The sequence below is a fragment of the Balearica regulorum genome, chromosome 1 (genome assembly GCF_011004875.1).
Source record: "Balearica regulorum gibbericeps isolate bBalReg1 chromosome 1, bBalReg1.pri, whole genome shotgun sequence".
Lineage (NCBI taxonomy): Eukaryota > Metazoa > Chordata > Aves > Gruiformes > Gruidae > Balearica > Balearica regulorum.
This window is the reverse complement of record NC_046184.1, coordinates 53,564,905-53,584,326: the sequence shown is the minus strand read 5'-3', so window position 1 is coordinate 53,584,326 and position 19,422 is coordinate 53,564,905. Positions and strand designations below refer to the sequence as shown.

Here is a 19,422-nt window from a genome sequence, read left to right as displayed (position 1 = left end):
ACCCCTTCTCACATGAAAAAAACCCTCTCTGCAGTTATTCTGAAAAATCATTTGAAGGCCCTTGGTTCTTGTGCTGGCAGAGAAAGCAGTCATGATACCATCAATCTCTACCATATCTTTGCCAAGTCTCTCTGTTGCTTAGCTAAAAAAAAAAAACCAAAACAAAACATAGCCAAGGCAGCTATTCCTTACCGAGAACACTGTTCCTGCCCTCCTCCCAAGTTTTTTTCAGTTCTTCTGTATCCTTTCTGAGATGTGGGGGACCCAGTGCTGCACACTGAATTTTCATGGCATATACAAACCACAGATTTGTTCCTTTCCTGACACTGGATTTTGCTTGACTTTTAACACATTTTCATGAACTCTCTGAACAGCAGTGTCTTACTCTTACACCAAGAGCCTATCGTGCTAAATGGGAAGTTGGTTTGTCCTTCCCCCACCAGGCATGACTTCTTTTAAGATCTTTTAAACAAACATGGATCTCCAGGGAAAAACATGCACTGTTGCTCAGGTAGTGTCTGGCAGGACAGAGTGACCTGGACTCATTCAGGAGGAAGGGAAAAGTTCTGTGCACAGTTCAGTAGGAGCACACGTGCCTGCGCACACAGAGTGCTGCGTTCCCGGAGCACCCAGCTCCCTTCCCCTACCTGCAAGGGCTACTTTATTTCAGTCACTGTGCACACTTCACACACTGAAGGTCATCTTCTCTATTCAAAAGAGGGCGCTTGGGGAAAACATAAAGCACCCACCACCAGCAGTTCTGACCGGTACAGTCCCTTGCTCTACAATAACACAAGCTGCCATAAAACACACCCTGGTTTACATTAAAACTGAAACATGCTTTCAACTCATGACAGATCTAAGGTGACAATTCAAAAATAACGACGCTTGGCAACAGTCTTGTTCCGGCTTCCTCAAGACCCACACTCTGTTCCTCTCCTCAGCAAGGATTCCATGACTCTTCCCACTGTGAGTCCACCCTTGAGTACTACACTTTTTCCATTACATCACACACTCAAGCTTTACCCACTTGCATGCAGAAGCCTGCCCAACTTTCTTCCAGTCTGTGACATCACGTAGATTTTTGTTTCACTGTGATACGCTCCTCTCCTGATACTCTGGTTAGACCACAAGTAAGTGAAATTCCCTGATTACAGCATCTATGCCTCAAGAGACAAAAGGAACGACAGGCAGTGTTTGTGCCGAGGCAGAGCTCTGACACTTTTGCTAGTCTTTGTGAGGGAATCACTTACCTTGCTCTGCATAGGTGCTGTTCAGCTCCCTGTACAGAGGGCTGAGAATTGTGGGAAGGTACGGCTTGATCCTGTCTTTCCCCAGATCCACCGAGATCGCTCCCAGGAACTTAAAGACGCAGCTTCTCTGAAAATGAGTGTGTGGGACATGAAGTAAGCAAGGTTGGAAGGAAACTGCCTAATGGAACTGCTACAACAGGGCCTGGGTATCACTGTTCAACGTACAAGGCATTGTTTCAGACACCTGAGTCAGAAACTCACTGCTGTCTTACTGCAGCCAAGCACAGCCTTTAGATGAGACAACCCCAAGAGATCTGTAAACGTGTGAGCTGTGACTTCACCGGGTTGGCAGCCGTTAACACTTGGAACAACAGGCTTGTTCTCACTGTCCTGTGCTGAAGCAGCTGAAGACAAAAGCTGTGCCTCTGTAACTATACACCACAGGGAACCACAGTGCTCTTCCTGATGCTCTCCCACACCCTCCCCTTCTCCTAGCAACTAACTCCACACTGCCATTCCCCTGTCTGCATAAACCCAGCACCCTTGGGCTTTCAAGTGCTCTGTCCCCTTCAGCTCAGTGCCTTTGGCCTTCCCGCCCTTCCACCACCCCACACGAGGGCTGGAAGCAACAGCAAGGAGCAGCAGACTGGTACAAGCCTTTCCTGAGAACCCTGAACTGAAATGCTTGTTGTTTCTTCAGCACCTACTACCCCTCGTTGCAGCACCAGCTCCCTGCACCCTCCACGGCTGGTCCCCTGGAAGCAAAGAGCCAGAGCAACGCTCTGCTGTGCCAGTGCCGACCGCATCCAAAGCGGTTAGTTTAACCCTGTTCTTACCTTTAAAGGGACCTTAGGGGAATAGGCTGCTTCTCGCTTTGCCATAAGAGAGAGCTTCTTCATTAACCACAGCAATGTGGCTGGCTGGCCCTTCTCTTCTGTGTCCTCTCTTTCTCCCTCTCCTTGAGCAGAAATGTCTTTCTCTTCCTCATCTCCTTCGGCCTCCTGCTCTTCCACTTCACAGACGAGTTCTCCTTCAGCCTCTTTTTCTTCTTCTAAGGCAGGGGCTAGCAAGTAAACAACTTTGGCCACAAAAAGCAAATTCTTTATAACCTGAAGGGTGAAAACAGAGTAGTCGGTGACTATGGGTTCTCTCACTGTCAGGACCAGGGCATGCAAGAGCCAAGGCTAGATCTGAAAGAGGAACCTGCCAACCCAGGAGGCTGTAATGGCTTCACCAACTGCCTGTGAGCCCTGTGCAGAGCACGTTGCTCCTAACAGCAGGGCCCACCTCAATATCCTCCTGCAGTTTGGGAGAGTCTTTTCCCATGAGTTACTGTGCCTTTTGGGCTCCAGCACTTCCTGACGCAGGGCTGCTCCTTTTGTCTTCTCCACCTCTGGCACCCCCTGGCTCTCCACAAGGAAATCTCTGACCAGGTCCAGAGTGGAGTCAGACCTTCAAGCAACAGCATCAAGCAGGACTAAGCGCTACCAGCAAACAACCAGGGCTCCAGTGCAGCTGCAGAGAACCAGCGCCAGAGATCTGGATCCCTACTCCAGGATGTGGTTGCCCAACCTGCTCCAGCCTGGGCTGCAGAGCCAGACTCTCTGACACCCCGCACGGTGCCTCCCCTTTCTGTCCCTACCAGCCCTTGGCCCTTCCAGCAGGCTGACACCACAAGGACTCTTCTGGGCCCCTCTGAGGCACGCACCTCAGCACAGAGCAGCTGGCCCTGCGCTATTTGCCCCGAGCCACCACCAGCCAGCAGCACTGCTGTCCTGACTGGGATCTAATGCTCCCTCAGGGGCCAGGGCCTGCTCTGTGGCCTCCTGCAGCCCCAGACCTGCTCCCGCTCTTACCTGCTCTCCCAGAGACAGGTCCAGGAACTTGGACTGCAGCTGATGGCAGAATGCAAACGCAAGTTCCTTCATCTGGGGAGAGGAAAAAGGAGAAGGAAATTATGCCATGAAAGGGACCCAGTAGCAGAAACTCAAAGCAGTGTTTTGCAGTCACCAAAGGCGGTTGCCACAGGACCACCAATGGACTGGCTCAGCACAACTTCTGTCTGCACCTTGCAGCCTAGAGGGGAACCTTTGTGCTGCTGAGAATAAGGCCCCAGAGAAGCTCCCTCCCAGCAGCAGAGACACCTCAAATGCTTTAAGCGATCAGGATTAGGCAGCACATCAACAACTAAAAAAGAAATGTGCATGCCAAACTATAATGCTATTTTTATGCATGGATTGAGAGCAGCCCTGAGGAGGATGACTTGGGTGTCCTTGATTGATGAAAAGCTCAACATGAGCCGGCAATGTGCAATTGCAGCCCAGAAAGGCAACCGTGTCCTGGGCTGCATCAAAAGAAGTGCGACCAGCAGGTCGAGGGAGGTGATTCTGCCCCTCTACTCTGCTCTTGTGAGACCCCACCTGGAGTACTGCATCCAGCTCTGGGGGCCCCAGTACAAGAAGAACATGGAGCTGTGTTGGAGCCAGAGGAGGGCCACAAAGATGATCTGAGGGCTGGAGAGTTGGGGTTGTTCAGCCTGGAGAAGAGAAGGCTCCAGGGAGACCTTATTGCGGCCTTTCAATATATGAAGGGAGCTTATAAGAAAAAAGGAGAGGGACTGTTTACAAGGGCATGTAGTGACAGGACAAGGGGTAATGGCTTTAAGCTGAAGGAGGATAGATTTAGATTAGATATTATGAAGAAATTCTTCACTATGAGGGTGGTGAGGCACTGTTCAAGGCCAGGTTGGATGGGGCTTTGGGCAACCAGGTCTAGTGGAGGGTGTCCCTGCCCATGGCAGGGAGGTTAGAACTAGCTGATCTTTAAGGTCCCTCCTAACCCAAACCATTCTATGATTTTATCATTACCTTTTTGTCCAGTTCAGCAGTCAAGAAGACTGTGGATGCAGACAGCTCTACTGACGTCTTCTTCCTCTTCCCTGCCTTTCTTTCCCTCCACGCGTTGACAAGATCTTCTGGCTTGTTAGATGCAAACAACAAGCCAAAGATCTCAGTAGCTGTCAGCCAAACCCAGCTGTGAGGATACCACAGGTGAGACTGGACATGACCTGGGAGAAAGAAAACCTCTTTCAGCACAGGAGCTGGTCCAGCACGAGAAGAAGAACCAGGTCCCTCCAAGAATTACCACAGCACATGCTACAGTAAAAAGGTGAAGGAAACAAACTGCGCTCATCTGCTCAGAACATAAATAAAGATTTCCTAGCAACTCTATCCAGCGAAAGCAGAGAGTGGCAAAAAGCTACAGGTAGCCAAATGTCCTCATGGTAACCAGGCATTCTTGAATGCACCCACAGCACCTCCAAACATCCAAAGACAGAGCCATTGCTGGAAATCAATGGCAACTGGGCAGGAAAACTGGGCATGGCACAAAAAGACACTTGCTCCAATCCTGGCTGACAAGTCATGTTTCTGCAGCAACTACGGTCCCCTCAGGGACTCAGTGCCACCGCTCACCTGCCCATGATGTCTGGGTACTGGCTGCTGTGAGAGTGGGGGCCCTGCTGCAGATGGTCAGATTGAACCCCTGGATGGAGGGTGAGGACGCTTCAGAGAAGAGATGGAGCTGCCCTCTTATCTCGCTTCTGTCCAAGCTGCACATCACCAAGCAACCCAGGATTTACAAGGGTTATCGCCTATCTCACTCAAGGCACTTGGCAGGCTGAACTCTTTGAAGACATTAGCCACCCATACCCAGGCCTTCTGACTGCAGCAAACGAAGCAATTAAAAACAAGGCAACAAAATGCCAATAAGCCAGCCTGACATTGTACAACCTCACTCACAGGAAAACTGCTTGAATCAAATGAGTTCTAGGCCTTAACATCCTGGCAGACACACAGTATTTACAGCTCTAGTACCACGTGACATTGCTTGCTGGCTAGTATGTATGATCTCATCGAGAAAATCTCATCTTCCCAGAAGAGCTGAACGTTTTCATCCAAGAGGATGTAATTATGGTCAAACATGCAATAGTTTGCAACTATTTGCTCTTGGGATAATAGAAAATACATCCCAGCAACTGAGACGGAGGGCGTGTTCTTTTCATCAACTATGTAACCTTTTCCATTAACACCTTCTCTTTCACTGCCCAGTAACTGCCATATATTAGCATTTTGCAGCATGCAAATCTTGTACAATGACATTCAGTTGTTTATATTAGGGTGTGAAAAACCACACCGCACACAAAGAATCTTCCCTGTAATACAGCCATAATAATTCTTGATACTTACCCCAGATATTGCTCACAACATCACTGTTCTTGGTTAATTGAATCAAGTTGCACTCTGTGATTAGCTTTGTTACCAGCACAAGAAAGCTGAATAGCAGCCTGTCTGCAGCCTTCTCCTCCTCCTCTTCAGTTATCTAATAAAATCAGCAAGTCAAGAAAGATGCTTATGAGAACCCGAAGACAGTGCTTATTTATCCTACTAGATAGATTTCAGATGAACTGTGCAAAGAAACAGAAGACTGACTTGTACCCAATTCCCAAAATAAACAGAAGAGAAGCAGCTCCACTAAAGCATTTCCTCTGGAGACTGAATCTCTGCAGAAAATTATTACTACAATCATTCTTTTTTTTTTATACAGATGTTACTGTAACAAACTCTTACGTTTCTAAATGCAAGCAATTACACATACAATGTGTATAATTTTTGTCTGTACATGTATTCGTGCACATTTGACTCTCATTCTTAGAGCCAAGCTGAGCTCAGATTTGCCTGTGTCACATGGGAAGCCCCACGTTGTTACGACAACACTGTGTGCACTGTGTTTTACTAAATCAACCTGAGGTCCTCACCCTGCCTGCAGTCACCAGCTGGCTTAATATAACTAGTCAGTGCTTTACCTACATGTGGCAGCACAGGGGGCGATTACACTGAATTTCTCCTCGCTGCAGGTATTTTGTTTTCATCTCTTGCCAATTTACATACCCTGAGGTGGTTCTCTCTTGTTCAGCATGTTGCCCTTGCACATTAGTAACATACATGGCCACTCCCCAGGCACAGTGACTGGGATCTCTTTGGGATTACCACCCACCAAGCAGGATCCAAGGCAGCTTTATTATTCATAGAATCATAGAATGGTTTGGGTTGGAAGGGACCTTAAAGATCATCTAGTTCCAACCCCCCTGCCATGGGCAGGGACACCCTCCACTAGACCAGGTTGCCCAAAGCCCCATCCAACCTGGCCTTGAACACTTCCAGGGAGGGGGCATCCACAGCTTCTCTGGGCAACCTGTTCCAGTGCCTCATCACCCTCACAGTAAAGTATTTCTTCCTAATATCTAATCTAAATCTATCCTCCCCCAATTTTATTCTGAGTTAATCACATGCACTAAAAAGATTTTCCATAAAACAAAACCATGGTCTGAAGTAGAGGAAGGGAACTCCTTTGAAAGTTAAAGCTGTAAATGACACCTAACAAAGCAGAGAGTCACAAGCGATGCACTCCTGACCTTACACAAATCGCTGCAGCTAGCAGACACATTTCCCAGTTAAACAGATGTCAGTGTGATCGTCAGGCTGTTTTCCAACTAAACAGATTCTAACTCATCCCAGTGCTACCTGTGCACCCTGCTATTCTTTCTGATGGTGGTTTTTATAATGCCACTTTAAACAAAATACCGAACTCCCTCCTCTCCTGCCACCACATGAAAGACCACGCTACGTGCTGTCAACCCACCAAGTCATACAGGTAAAAACCAAAAACCTGAGACTTGAGAGCTGTCTCAAGAACCCCTTCCACCCACAGAGATCTTGACAGAGGCTGGGGCAAGGAGCAACATATCTGCCAGTTACACAGTACGTCTGCAGGCTCAGGCCAGGTGGCTTTGAAAAGTTCCTTTGCCCCTTGTGCTGTGACACGACATCAAATATGGGCTTACAGACAAAAAAATACGGTTCTAGGTCGTGAGGACCCCTTCAGAACAAAAGTGTGTGTTTTGTGTCTTTTCTCAGTCCCAAACAGTAGGTCCAACTGTTAAATCTCTCCTAAGCTTCTTCCCCTTTTTCTGTTTTCTTAATTCTCTTTCCCCAAGCCTCACACGAGAAAAATTACTTACGTCTTCAAATTTAGTCGGGTTGATTTCTTTTTCAATCAAGGTGAGGACAGCTTCAAGCCGCCGTTCAAACATTACTCCCTCCACTTCAACAAACAAACCGCATGCCTGGGCAGCCAACCTCCTGTGTGAGCTCTGCCAACAGAAAGATTAACGCCTCTTGTTACTTCTTGATAACCCAATCCTGCAGCTCCCACGTGCAGGAGCTGGTAGCAATCCTTAACTTTTGCCTCTAGCAACAGCATCTTAAGAGAAACTGGTTTTCAAAGTATTTTTAAAAAAGGAGATGCTGCCAGGTAGGGACAAAAGCACCTGGCAGCACAAGCTATCCCTGGAAACACACCCTAAAACTGAAATTCGAAAGGTCTTTTCCAGTCCAGTTGCCAGCTGCAAAGCTCTGAGGGCTACTTTGCACTCTTTGATTCTTCACAACACAACATGCGGCCCACAGCCGAAACCAGAACTGAACATACTAGAGATGAAAAGGATGAAGTGTTGAGGAACACTTACTCCACTAGTACAGAGGGACTGAACCTGAGTCTTGTTTGAGAATAACTAAGTGCTGAGGTACCCAGACCAAAATGGGAGGTCTGAAAGACTAGGTTTACCACCCTCCAGCTGCTAGCAACAGATTGAAGCAAGTCCGAGCTAAAGACAGCATGAAAAGCCAATTACTGGGAGCAGAAGTGCTTTAAGGAGCTTGCTCAAACCTTTAACCTGAGCAAAGATTACACTTGGTGAAATACCTGACCCAAAAGAGGGACTGTTAAAGAGCAGCGCAACGCAGCTGGGAAGACTGTAGACTGACCTACAGCAGCAGCAGCAGTTCCCTACATACACGCAGTTATACGAAGCTATATAATTTCTTCCTCTTCTTACTAGCAAGAGCTATAGTGCTGAGCACAGCTTTAAAGAGCTTTTATTCTAAGCTGAATCTTGCTCATACTCCTTTCCTAAAACTACTAAGTCAGGCATAACTGAACCCACCAATCCACTAGACCTGGTATGAGCAATCTCTCACGTGCCTTAATCTTACTCAGCCCCCAAACAGAGTCCAGACATGGTCAGTGAAAAGACCAAAGAGTACCTTCTTGCTGTGAAACCACTCTGTGACCAGTGAAAACATCAGATCTTGTTTTTCATTGTTTATCTTACTGAGCAGAGATTTACACGTCAAAGCTGCCATCTTTTTGCATTTGGCAGAGTCATCATTTATCATCATCATACAGAGAGAGAGAAAAAACAGCCCGCAGTATTTGTGGAGGAGATCCTAGAAAGAAACAACCATTAGTCAACTGCACATCCCCCAGGAACTTCTGGCATTTAAAGGGGAAAAAGAGGGCTATTTGTTGCACAGCATATAGGAACAGTGTCAGCCCTGAGTGGGGTCCATGTCAAGGCAGGTGAACTGAAAGGACAGGCTGATCCAGTTGTTGGAGCCCACAGGGAGCGTACAGCAGCCCCAGCCCTGCTCTGACTTGTGAACATGTCCCTGGGACAGCAACGTGTCAAACCTTAAAGGGCATTTTCATGCCCAACTCTCACTGAAGTCCCTCAGTGCAATCAGCCTAACAGTCCTTCTCTCTGAGATATCAGCCCTTTGCTACTTTGCAAAGTTGCTGGGAACCAAGTTGAGATACTAAATCTAATCAGGCGGTGGTGAAGCACAGCTTACTGTGCAGAATTTCTCTTCCTTCCTCCCAAATTCTTGCTTGATTGCACTTCTCTCAGTCTCCTGAACGCTCATCAGTCAAGCTCCAGCTGCAGAGCTTTAAGGTAGCTTAGCATTTTGCATATGTTACCCTGCATAGATGCATGGATATTTTTCAGCTTTCATTTTGACCCACCCCACTGAGAAGTCCTCCCTCTCAAGTCAGGCCAACAAAACAGATATAGTACATCACATGTTCAGTCAACAACATCCCTCATGTTGAAAAACCCCCACAATCAGAAAACTCTAGACTTTATTTTCTATTGACATTCCATTTCCGAAACTGCTTGTGTTTCTTCCTGGCATAAATCACCATTAAGTTTATCCAAACTCCAGTTGACAGAGCTCTATTTTACTTGCAGACCGAGCACATTAGATAAAGAAGTACTGCGGATTTTCCAGTATGTCATTTCTCTTCTGGAGCAAAGCCAGGCTCTTTGGAGATAAGTGAATGTTCTGCTCATGATAAGAGATAATAGGAACTATCAAGTGGTCCCAAAATAAACTGCTCTGAAAAGGCTGTTACTGCAAAGCCACAGTAACTGCTTGATGCTTGGAACACTGAGGGGTGCTTGTTACCTGTGGGAACATGTCAAGGAGGTACGCAATCATCTCCAGTGCAGATTCCCTTCCAGTTTCATACTCATACCTGTGAGAAAATGGTTAACAGTTAGGGCTGGGTTAATACTCTAGAAAGTTGCTAACAATTTAGAAGAATGGCCAATGCCAGAAACACATACTGACAGGGATCTTTCTACAACAGCTACTAGACCTGGTTTAATTCTTAGGAGAAGAGTAGCAGCAGGCCTATTGGCTCCATCTCCCAGAGAATGGGCACAGAGAAACACAAACAGGCGAAAAAGGGCTCCAGCCAGCTTGAGCCAGCACAGCTGCACTTGTGCGATGGTGCTGAGGAATATGATGAAACTTCTGTCACCTTGAACAAGGGAGAGGTCATGCTCAGAAGGAGGTTTCAGGCACACTGCTCCTGCTGAACATGTGCAGTTGATCTCAACTGTGCCTGCAACCGCAGTTTGAGACCATTGCCATGGGACAGCAGCCATATAAATGCACCTTCCCTTATTCTTTCTGGATTTTCCGGTTCCCTTGGTTTACAACCAGTGGAGCTGGTTAACCACTAGGCAAACAACAGAACCTTTGCTTACAAAGAGATGAAGAACAAAACCAGTTGTGAAACAGGGAAGAAAAAAAGGGCTTGCTTTATCAAACAGCCTGCCTCTGAAAAAGGTAAGTGTTTTAGAGGTAGGAAAATTAAGACTTCAGCTACACTCTCTCCTCCTCAAACAGCTCTTTGGCACACAACATGGTTACTGAAGTCCTATTTAAGCAACAAGGTTCTGTTCTGACAGAAATGTTGGGAATATAAACTCACTCCAGTTGTGCTAGCATGAAATCCAGATTGGGTTTCAGCTTGTCACCAAGGGGGTAGTCCAGAATATATTTTAAGTAAATCTGGAAAGAAAAACACAACAACACAGAGAGGAGTTACAAGAAACACTCAGGAAAACTTGTAAAAAGGTTATGAAGAAAATGCAGTGAGTTTATGAGAATCATCACTTTCTCCTGCCTATGTAAGCTCCTGTTACGTAAGAGGCCAACAACTGCTCTCAAGCTCCATGCCTGGAACAGGATCTGCAGGTGTCTGACAACCGCCAGATCAGTCTTTAGAGTATTACTGTGATTTGCACAGGCTTCTGTTAAGAGAGATTCTGCATCCTTCAAAATTCATCCTGTTAACTATGGAAATGCACTATTTGGTTATGCACAGCTCCTGCTGTATCCCAACGCTTCAAATGAAGCAATCAATTCTGCCTTTTAGCTTGGAAAGGAGGAAGTAGTGGGAAGGAATCATCGATTTGCGGCAAATTCTCTTCTGCTGGGATTCAGAAAAGGTTACTTAGTTACATGGGCTTAAAAGCCTCCAAAGGAGGGACCATGTCACTGCTGCTGAGCAGCTAGCTCTCCGAAGGCAGACCACAGCAAACAGTCTCACTATAGGCAAGCAGTCCGCAATTCTGCTATGCATCGGTCACAAGAACTAAAGCCAGCCAGATAACAATGAGACAAGGATTAGTAAGAAGGGGAAACGGGGTTAGGGGTTCAGCAGGTCTAAGGCATGTGTCTGTGAGAGCTGGGATAGCCACACTAAGCCCTCTAGCCTGTTAGACTGGTGTAAGTGAAGTGAGAGACTTTCCATTCTACCAACCTGCCTGCACTGGACTCGCACCGGTTCACTCTGCCCCGTGATGGCCAGCTGGGCAACCTTCTGCAGCACATCATCAATTTCAGGGACAATCAACTTCCTGGATAAAATAGCCTAAAAATGTGAAAGCACAGTTGGAGTCACATCACTTTGCTTGCACAGTCCACGATGTGGTACTATAACCCAGGACTAGACTGGTCTCAGGTGGCACGCTAACACTGACTTTTTCACATCTTCAAACAAGCCAGAACAACTTAAAAAAAAAAAAAAAAGGTGAAAAAAGGTGGCTTACAATTCCATATCCGTTTTTTTGGGGGGAAAAAGAATACCTAGTCTAATGATTAGGGATGTTGATTCTTTAGCAAAAACATCCTCAGGCCCAAATACATCCTGATACACATGTGTATAAAACAGCGTCCCAAACAACATTAAACAGCAACTACAAGTCAAACAGGAAAGCTTTGCTGCTTCCCCCACCCATAACAGAGCCTTAACAGCATTCTGTGGCCTCTTCCTGACATGAGATTGTACAGCCCGTCACCAAGAGACAGAATCGCTGCCATTCCAGTGGCTCACTGAACCCCTACATCTGCTGCAGAGAAATACCTTGAGAAGGCCAAAGGCAGTGGCTTGGCGTGATGAATCGTAAATGTCTTCCTCAGCAAAGCCAAGCAACACTTGGAGCTGTTTGCTGGTTATCTGACTCTTTGCATTCTTCACAAGTACTGTCACACACTGCAAAATCAAACAGCACATTCTCAATACACATGCAGTGCCATAAAACACAAACCCACGCCAAAGCCTGACTGTTTATACCACTTAGGTTTGCAAAGACAAACTGTTGCTCTGGAAAATGCAGCTAGCGCTGTTCTCATCACATTTTGCTTTCAGCTGGCAATTCTGAGACAAAAACCGAACACAAGCCAATACACAAATTCAGATCAGTCCTTGAAATGAGCGGGGATGCTCACAGACACGAACTATGAGGCAGGAATACAGCCAGGAAGAGGGGAAAATTCTTCTGGCATTGGCATTCAGCATGAATTATTCCAACTTTCCCTTATGATCATAAAGCTGTAATTAATTCAGCAACACGTTTAGAAGACATCTACAGGAAGGTATTGCACACTGAGTTAGATATTACTACTATTAATTGCCTCCTTCCCTTGTCTCAATTCAGCTGCAAGGGTTTATTCCAATGAATCATGTTAAAAGCAAGCTATACATGTACAAAACTGACACCTCTCAAAAGATGGGCTGGTAACAAGATACTATTGTAAGGAAGACAGAAGGCAAATATGCTTCTATAAAAACCACTTCCTTCAGATTCAAGCTGCACATTTTTGGAGCATAACTTTAAGTTTGCACTTCAGAAAGAATCAGCATGGCCACATTTCCCTCACTACCTTGTGATCTCCAGACTAGCTTTCCAGGGACAGCTGCAGGAGGGATCTGCCATTGGAAGAGTCTCATTCTACAAAGTTAATCCTAAAGTAGAAAAGAGCAGAGCTGGGGACTTACTTTGAAACAGCTCACAACCAAGTGGAAATTCTGGCCTTTGGCTATTCCTGTCTTGGCAAATTCTTTTAGCAAGAGGAAAAGCTGCTTGATCAGTGGCTCCAGATTTGTACTGACAGAAGGCAAAGGGAACTTTAAAATCCATACCAAGGACTGCAGAGCACCAGTTATGACCTGTAAGAAAGAGCCAAAGGACAGTACATGGATACAATGACACTGAGAGAACACTCTTCACACTCCGTTACATGGTGAGGCTATTTGCAACTGTGGTAAAGGCAATTAGCTAACAAATTTAACCTCTTTCAAACTATTCAGATGTAATACAAAGGGTTTCTCGGTTCTAAAACCACTACCTGCCACTCCCTAACTCTGTAGTTTTGATTTCACTAGGTAAAGACATTAACACAGTGCTGATTCAGCAGATGGCAGGAACTCTTTCTGAAGCAGAGGTACCTTCAAGACATAGAAGTTGCTCTGCCAAAACCCCAGGTCACTTGAAAGCCCTGCTCCAGGTATCTGGTAGCGTATGACGCATGCCTTCCACTTCCAAGAAACCCAAGGTTTAACAGATTCCCTCCTAGGCTCACTCACACCCAAAGTTGCCCAAAAAGGAGGCTGCCTATGGTGCTGGGAATAAAGACATTAGAGTTGGATCAAAAGAAACCACAGTTGTGACAACACTGCTCCCAGCAGCCACAGGACCTCATCAACCTCCTTGTAGATAACCTATGAAATATGCAAAGTCTTTGTATGAACGTGCTCCAGGAGAACTTGTCCATACTTGAACCTGCAGCATTAGGGGCAGAGCATTCAGTACTCCATCAGTGACAATCCCTCCTCCCCCTTGAGATATCATGTCCTCAAACAACTTGACCTGCACACATATGAAATCAGGTTTGAAAAACGGATGGCTTTCTCTTCTCTTGCAGATCAATGGCAAGATGACATTTGTGGGCAGGACCCTTCTGAGTAGAACAGAGAGAGACAGACAGACTCCAGCTCAGAACTGTACCTTGACATCCATAGATTTCAGGCAGTCTATAAGGAGCTGAACAAAAGGGTCTAACATTTCCAAAACACATTCCTCAGAAGAATTTACTTTGGACCTCTTCAGGCTCATGTGCAGAAGCTGGTGTAGAAAGCACAGAACATTCATCTCAAAGGCAGGCTGGAACTCAAATAAGTTAAGTAAGGTCCCACATTGTTTCAGGTTATAGCAGAATTTATGGCATATCCCATTCAAATATCTGCAACAGGCTGAGCACTTTTTACAGCTCTCAAAAAGGCATCATTGGAGTTACCACATGCAAAATAAAGTTAAGGCTAGTGGCTGTGTTGTTACCACAATATATCCAGAATACCTTCCTTTGAATACCCTTAACAAAAATTTTGACTGCAAAATTTTGTATCTGAGGAGATCCTTACCCGAAGTCCTGAATCAACCAAGATATACGTGTTTGTCCTGCTGCTGACACGTGCTTTCTGCCCTCCTCTTGTGGGAGTGGGTGGGAGCAGCAGGCAGCTCTCTGGTTGCAGCCGAGGATCTGGAGGAGGGGCAACTTTTTTTCTGAAAAGCAGTGTATGGCAAAGGAGAATATTCAGATTTCAACCCTCTCCACAACAAGCTTGCTGTTGGGAGTGAAGAGAGCTGAACTGTGCTCAGCTGCTACCCACACAACAAGCAAAAGCAGGTCACAGCTAGACTACAATGAAATAAAATGAACTTGAGAGTAGCATGACAGACAGGACTCTCAGACCTGAGAACAATATCACTATTACAAAGATAACAAATGCACGCTGATTTGTGTAACATTCCAACTTTTTTCTTCTCAGTGGACAGACCAACTTTGGTAGTTCCTTCTAGCAAATATACCTCCTGCCACTGCCCACTGCACCTCATTTACTGATACTTCAGTTTCTGATGGCTTACAAAAACTGCTCCAAGAAGTCTGCAAACTGCTGTCAGATCCTAGAGCAAGCCGGCCTATGTAACACAGGAAATGCAAGACACCCAGACCCAGCTCTGAGCAGTGACACCACTCCAGATGGAGGGGAAATCTGATGGTTCTCCCTGACTTCTGAACCAGAAGCAAAATGATGAAGTGACAGCCTACGGTTTCTCTTGTTCCTGACCCCACAAAAATGTCCAGGACCCCAAATACCTCTTATACGACAGTTTGTAGCTCGCCTCTAAACTCTGCCCCTGGCCCCTTCATCTAAACGCCTGAATGCATATACCAGCTTACCAGGTGGTGAAAAAGCCTTGCTGAAGGCCCTGAGCACTTATAAGAGTAGAATCCCATGAATTCAGGTGCTCACTCCTATTTCCAAGCTTTCTCCTTGCCCTCTGACTGCCCAAATAATTCATTTGCATTGAAAACAAAAGGCAAATGAAAGTGAGGAAACTCTCATACATTTGGTTGTTTGGATTTAAGAGCTGCCACTTTTGCAAACAAACCTCCCAACCAATAACAGACCATCTGGATAACATCCGGGAACTCACTGGGTCTTCTCAGTGAGCAGAGGCAAGTTTTCACTGATGAGACCATGACTGAGGAGGAGGAGGGATTCCGCATTCATGTCTGAATTGAAGATCAGCCCTGCCATGATGTGACGCAGTGCCTCATGCACCTTCCGGACTATCTTCAAGCTTGTGGTGCTCTCCAGAACCTGCAAAGGCACAACCATGAAAGTCAGGAGGGCAACATGAAGGCAATGATCGGCTATCTGTATTAAAAATCATGAGGAAAGCCAGAGCAATTCCTCTCTCATCACATGCTGCTGTAAGTACCCAGCTCTCTACATGAACAGCATCCCATCACCTCAGCTCTGCCCCAACATCCCTCCCTTTCTCTCCAGCCTCTTCTCAGCCTCCAGTCAGTTCACTTATTGCCACCAGGACACTCCAGAGCTCATGAGCAAACCAGGGTTCCATTTCTGCATGAACTCGCACTCTCCTCAAAAAACTGCATCTCTGAAAAGGCAATTATTGCACATGGACAGACCCTGAATACATTTTGGTGGCATTTCCTCCATGCACAAGAGATCAAACCACAGAGCAGCCTTGCAGGACTTTGGCACTCCAGAAGAAACAAGAGCTGGCAGAGAAGTGGGCATGGAGAACTCATAACAAGATGTTTCCTCTCCAGCAGGGGTTGAAAGCTTCCCAGAACACCATTCCCTGCCCTAGACATCAATAGTAAAGTCTCATAAACTGAGCTGGGTGCATACTGCTTTCCAAAAGAAAAATGGGAAGCCAAAGCAGGGTTATATAGGTAATTTCACAGTAGCATCCCAGAGGCTCTAGAGTTTCTTTCAGATCATACAGAATTGAGAATGCTCAGAGTTAAGAAAGACTCTAGCTGACTTTTCTTACCTCTTTCAGTGGCAGAATAAGTTTCGTCACCTGGCCCCTTCCTATGAACTTTCCAAGAATTTCATAGGAATCATAACTCTTGTTCTTGCGTGCTTCCATGACCTTGGAGACAATTCCCTTTACTTCCTTCTCTTCAGCTACATTCCCAAACAACTCTTGGTTGAAAATCTTTGGAAATCAGGCAAGAGAAATGAATGAGAGGAGCAGAAAAGCAGAGCTAGAGTCCTCCAGTAGAAGCAGAACAACACTATTTTTCCCCATTCACAGAAAAAATAATTCTCCAGGTTTACCGCATATCATGTATACCTTTTCTTTGTCAAGATAAAACACAGCCCCAGAGATACTTTGCTACTCTACAAGGGGTCTGCTGATGCCTCAGTAGAAAACACAGTCTCCTTCCTTTGCAGTACACACACAATCAGCCCTGTTTGCCACCAAGTCCAAGACAATCTACACAAAACAACCTCCTCTCAGAACCAGCCCATGGCACTTCATGATGCTCTTTCCTTCAATCTTCAATAGCTTTTACCTCAATCAGGATATCTAAGCAGGGGTCCAAATCACCAGCGCTGAGTCTGGTAGAAAGGCCCTTCAGTAACAGGTTCACAGTGAAAGTCAGCACATGGAGCTAGAGAAAAAGAGAACAGATCATGTTTCCAAACCCCTGCATAGACTTCTTTAATAATACTGGATGGGGAGACTCCCATAGCAGAGACATCACAACTCACACACTGCATTTGAGCTCTCATTATAGGAGGCGGGGGGGGAATCATTGGGAGGATGAGAATCCATGTACCAGCAGCAGGAAAATGACCCCTGTCTGGCAGAAGGGCTGGAATCTCCTCTTTTCCAGTGCTCTTACAAATATTTTTAGGCTGTGCTAACTGGTGCTTTCACTTTCACAGCAGCTAGAAGTTCACCCTATTCCACTGTGGTAACCCACACAGGAAATTTTTCTTAACCCCAACCACCATGGAAAGAGGAAAGATGAATTAATAGTCAGAACCTTGGCTCTGGATCTAGGAAACTCACCTCAGATGATGCTTGGCCATAATGACCTTACTCAAAAGATTTTCACTAATCTTGCTGGAACCAGAAATTCATCCTTCACCTCTATACCTCAACTCTTCACTGGGAAAATGGAGCTCCTCTTTTCTTCCCTCCTTAGACTCTTAAGTTCTTTGGGTACAGACCCTCATCTGACACTTCACATAATAAAGACTGAGGTAGGCACCAGCAATAGTATTTAGTTGTATTATACCAAGCTATTTTACCAGTGCAAAACAATTTCAGTAGCAACTTCCCTTTGGATTCTCCTCCTAACACATTAGAAAAACCTACAGAGAGCAGAAGAGGAAGAATTTCAGCATTACCTGGTACCCATGGACAAGAGTGGACTGCATCTCTTTTAAGATGTACAGAAGGTAGTGCACTCCCAACACTTCCATGATTTTAGTGAGGGTGTTACGGGCGATGTCCCGGATTTCCTGAAATCTGTTCCTCAGAAAAGTGCAGACTTTCAGCAGGATGCTGGAAACAGAGACGGACAGCTTAGTTCACCCCCCAAACAGAGCAGAACTAATTACACTGCTAGCTAAGGAGACTGCTTTTCAGGGCTGTTTCACAACCAGAGCTATACTCAAAACCAGCCTCACAGAAAGGCTTTATAGTCATACACACACCTACTGTCCTTCAAGACATTTTACCGATTGTCCTTTTTTTCTGTACGTTGTTCTTTCCCCAGCTCTGCCACCCCTACCACTGCAACTTGCTTCACAGTTCTGCTCTTATTTAAGGATTTACCAAGTTTCTTTCAAACACAGCTTTAAGAAAGTCAAATGCTGACAAAGGAGAACGTCACTAGGAAAATGATTTTCCAAAAAAAAAAAAAAAGTATTTAAGGATTGTTAGGATGTCCTCTTGGATTTAGCTTTGTACATAACCACAGCTTGAGAAAGGTGCCTGCACTCATTCCTGGAACAATGAACTGCATTTAAGGAGCTCTGACAGGATTTACCTTGGCAGGTTGGCTTCCATCACTTCTTGGGGAAGACACTGCATCATTCTGACCATTGCAAAAGCTAATGGAACACGAACTACCTCATCATCATTCACAACGCTGGATTTCACAAGCTTGTGTTCCTCGTCTCTTTTAACCTTTTTAGAAGAGCAAGATACAATGCACTTTCAATATATATAAACAAATCCTGCTTTTTCTCAACAAACTCTAGAAGAGGTCAACAAGGCAAGTTGCTATCCTCTGCTGACTACAGGAAAAACCCAGACAGCTAAACAACAGGTGAGATAAATCCCTGTGTTTTCAATAAAGAAGTTAAACTGGGTGCTAGCAAGTTGCTGAGAACTTTTCAACAGGCTGCACAAAAGTGAATCGTTTTACTTGTGTGGTTCAAGCCAGTTCTCAGCAAGGAAGACAAGACACCACACCCACACTGACCAGAGGATCTGCCAGTAATCTCCATGACACAATAAAGGGGATGAAACCCCTTTTATGCTTTCAGGTGGTCTCTCTCCAGTTGTGTCTTTTTTTTTTTTTTTTTTTTTTTATGTGCTGCATTTCCACTGGGCTCTGAGTAGCACCCCAACCTTTATGGTAGCAGCACAGACCTGCAAAACACCTTTGCAATGCCAACTCCTCACCTTTGCAACAATACACCTGTGCAATTTAGGCAAGATGTTGACTGTAACTGTATCTTGAATGTGTTTGATGAGACACTCCAGCTCTTCTTTATTTCGGGGTAAGAAAGAAACAGGTTTGACCATTTGCACAGCATCTTTAGATGTCTCAGCTGCTTGCTCAGGTTCTGCTGGCTCCTCAGGGAGATTCTTCCCTTTCTTTTCCTCAACCACCTCCTCTTCTCCTTCACTCTGCTCCAGCTCCATGGCTTCTTCAGCCTCCAACACTGGCTCAAGGTCCATGGCAGCAGCTTCTGTGAAGTAATTGTCAAAAGCATGGGTAAATATAGGAGACCACAAAAATCGAGCCCTTGAAAGAGACTCCTGTGATGGCTTTGCTCTGGACAAAACTCCTACCTATCATTACTGACAGCAATCAGTAAGCATCACAGTTGTTTTACTGGGCAGAGATGCTCTGGCATGCCCGTTTCTGATAATCGCCCCTCAGGGCTAGGCTTAAAGCAAAGACTAGGTTACTCTTTGGCTGAACTCCACAGACAGCTTAGCAAAGTTCAATGTGCTTGAACCTTAGAGAACTGCCGTTCACTGACATTTGAGAATTTCACAAGG

The 19,422-nt window shown here is 45.7% G+C and overlaps 1 protein-coding gene across 1 annotated transcript in view; it reads right to left on the bottom strand.

Annotated features, from left to right (window-relative positions):
* UTP20 (UTP20 small subunit processome component) overlaps positions 1-19,422 on the bottom strand; it is a 65,582-nt gene that overhangs the window by 1,407 nt on the left and 44,753 nt on the right. The window contains 20 exon segments of the mRNA XM_075749673.1: positions 1,254-1,380; positions 2,090-2,362; positions 3,110-3,181; positions 4,121-4,320; positions 5,501-5,633; positions 7,333-7,464; positions 8,417-8,599; positions 9,620-9,689; positions 10,434-10,513; positions 11,268-11,378; positions 11,871-11,999; positions 12,786-12,956; positions 13,795-13,911; positions 14,208-14,349; positions 15,286-15,452; positions 16,159-16,326; positions 16,688-16,786; positions 17,532-17,688; positions 18,176-18,315; positions 18,817-19,106. Coding sequence (XP_075605788.1) covers positions 1,254-1,380; positions 2,090-2,362; positions 3,110-3,181; positions 4,121-4,320; positions 5,501-5,633; positions 7,333-7,464; positions 8,417-8,599; positions 9,620-9,689; positions 10,434-10,513; positions 11,268-11,378; positions 11,871-11,999; positions 12,786-12,956; positions 13,795-13,911; positions 14,208-14,349; positions 15,286-15,452; positions 16,159-16,326; positions 16,688-16,786; positions 17,532-17,688; positions 18,176-18,315; positions 18,817-19,106 — 2,961 coding nt within the window.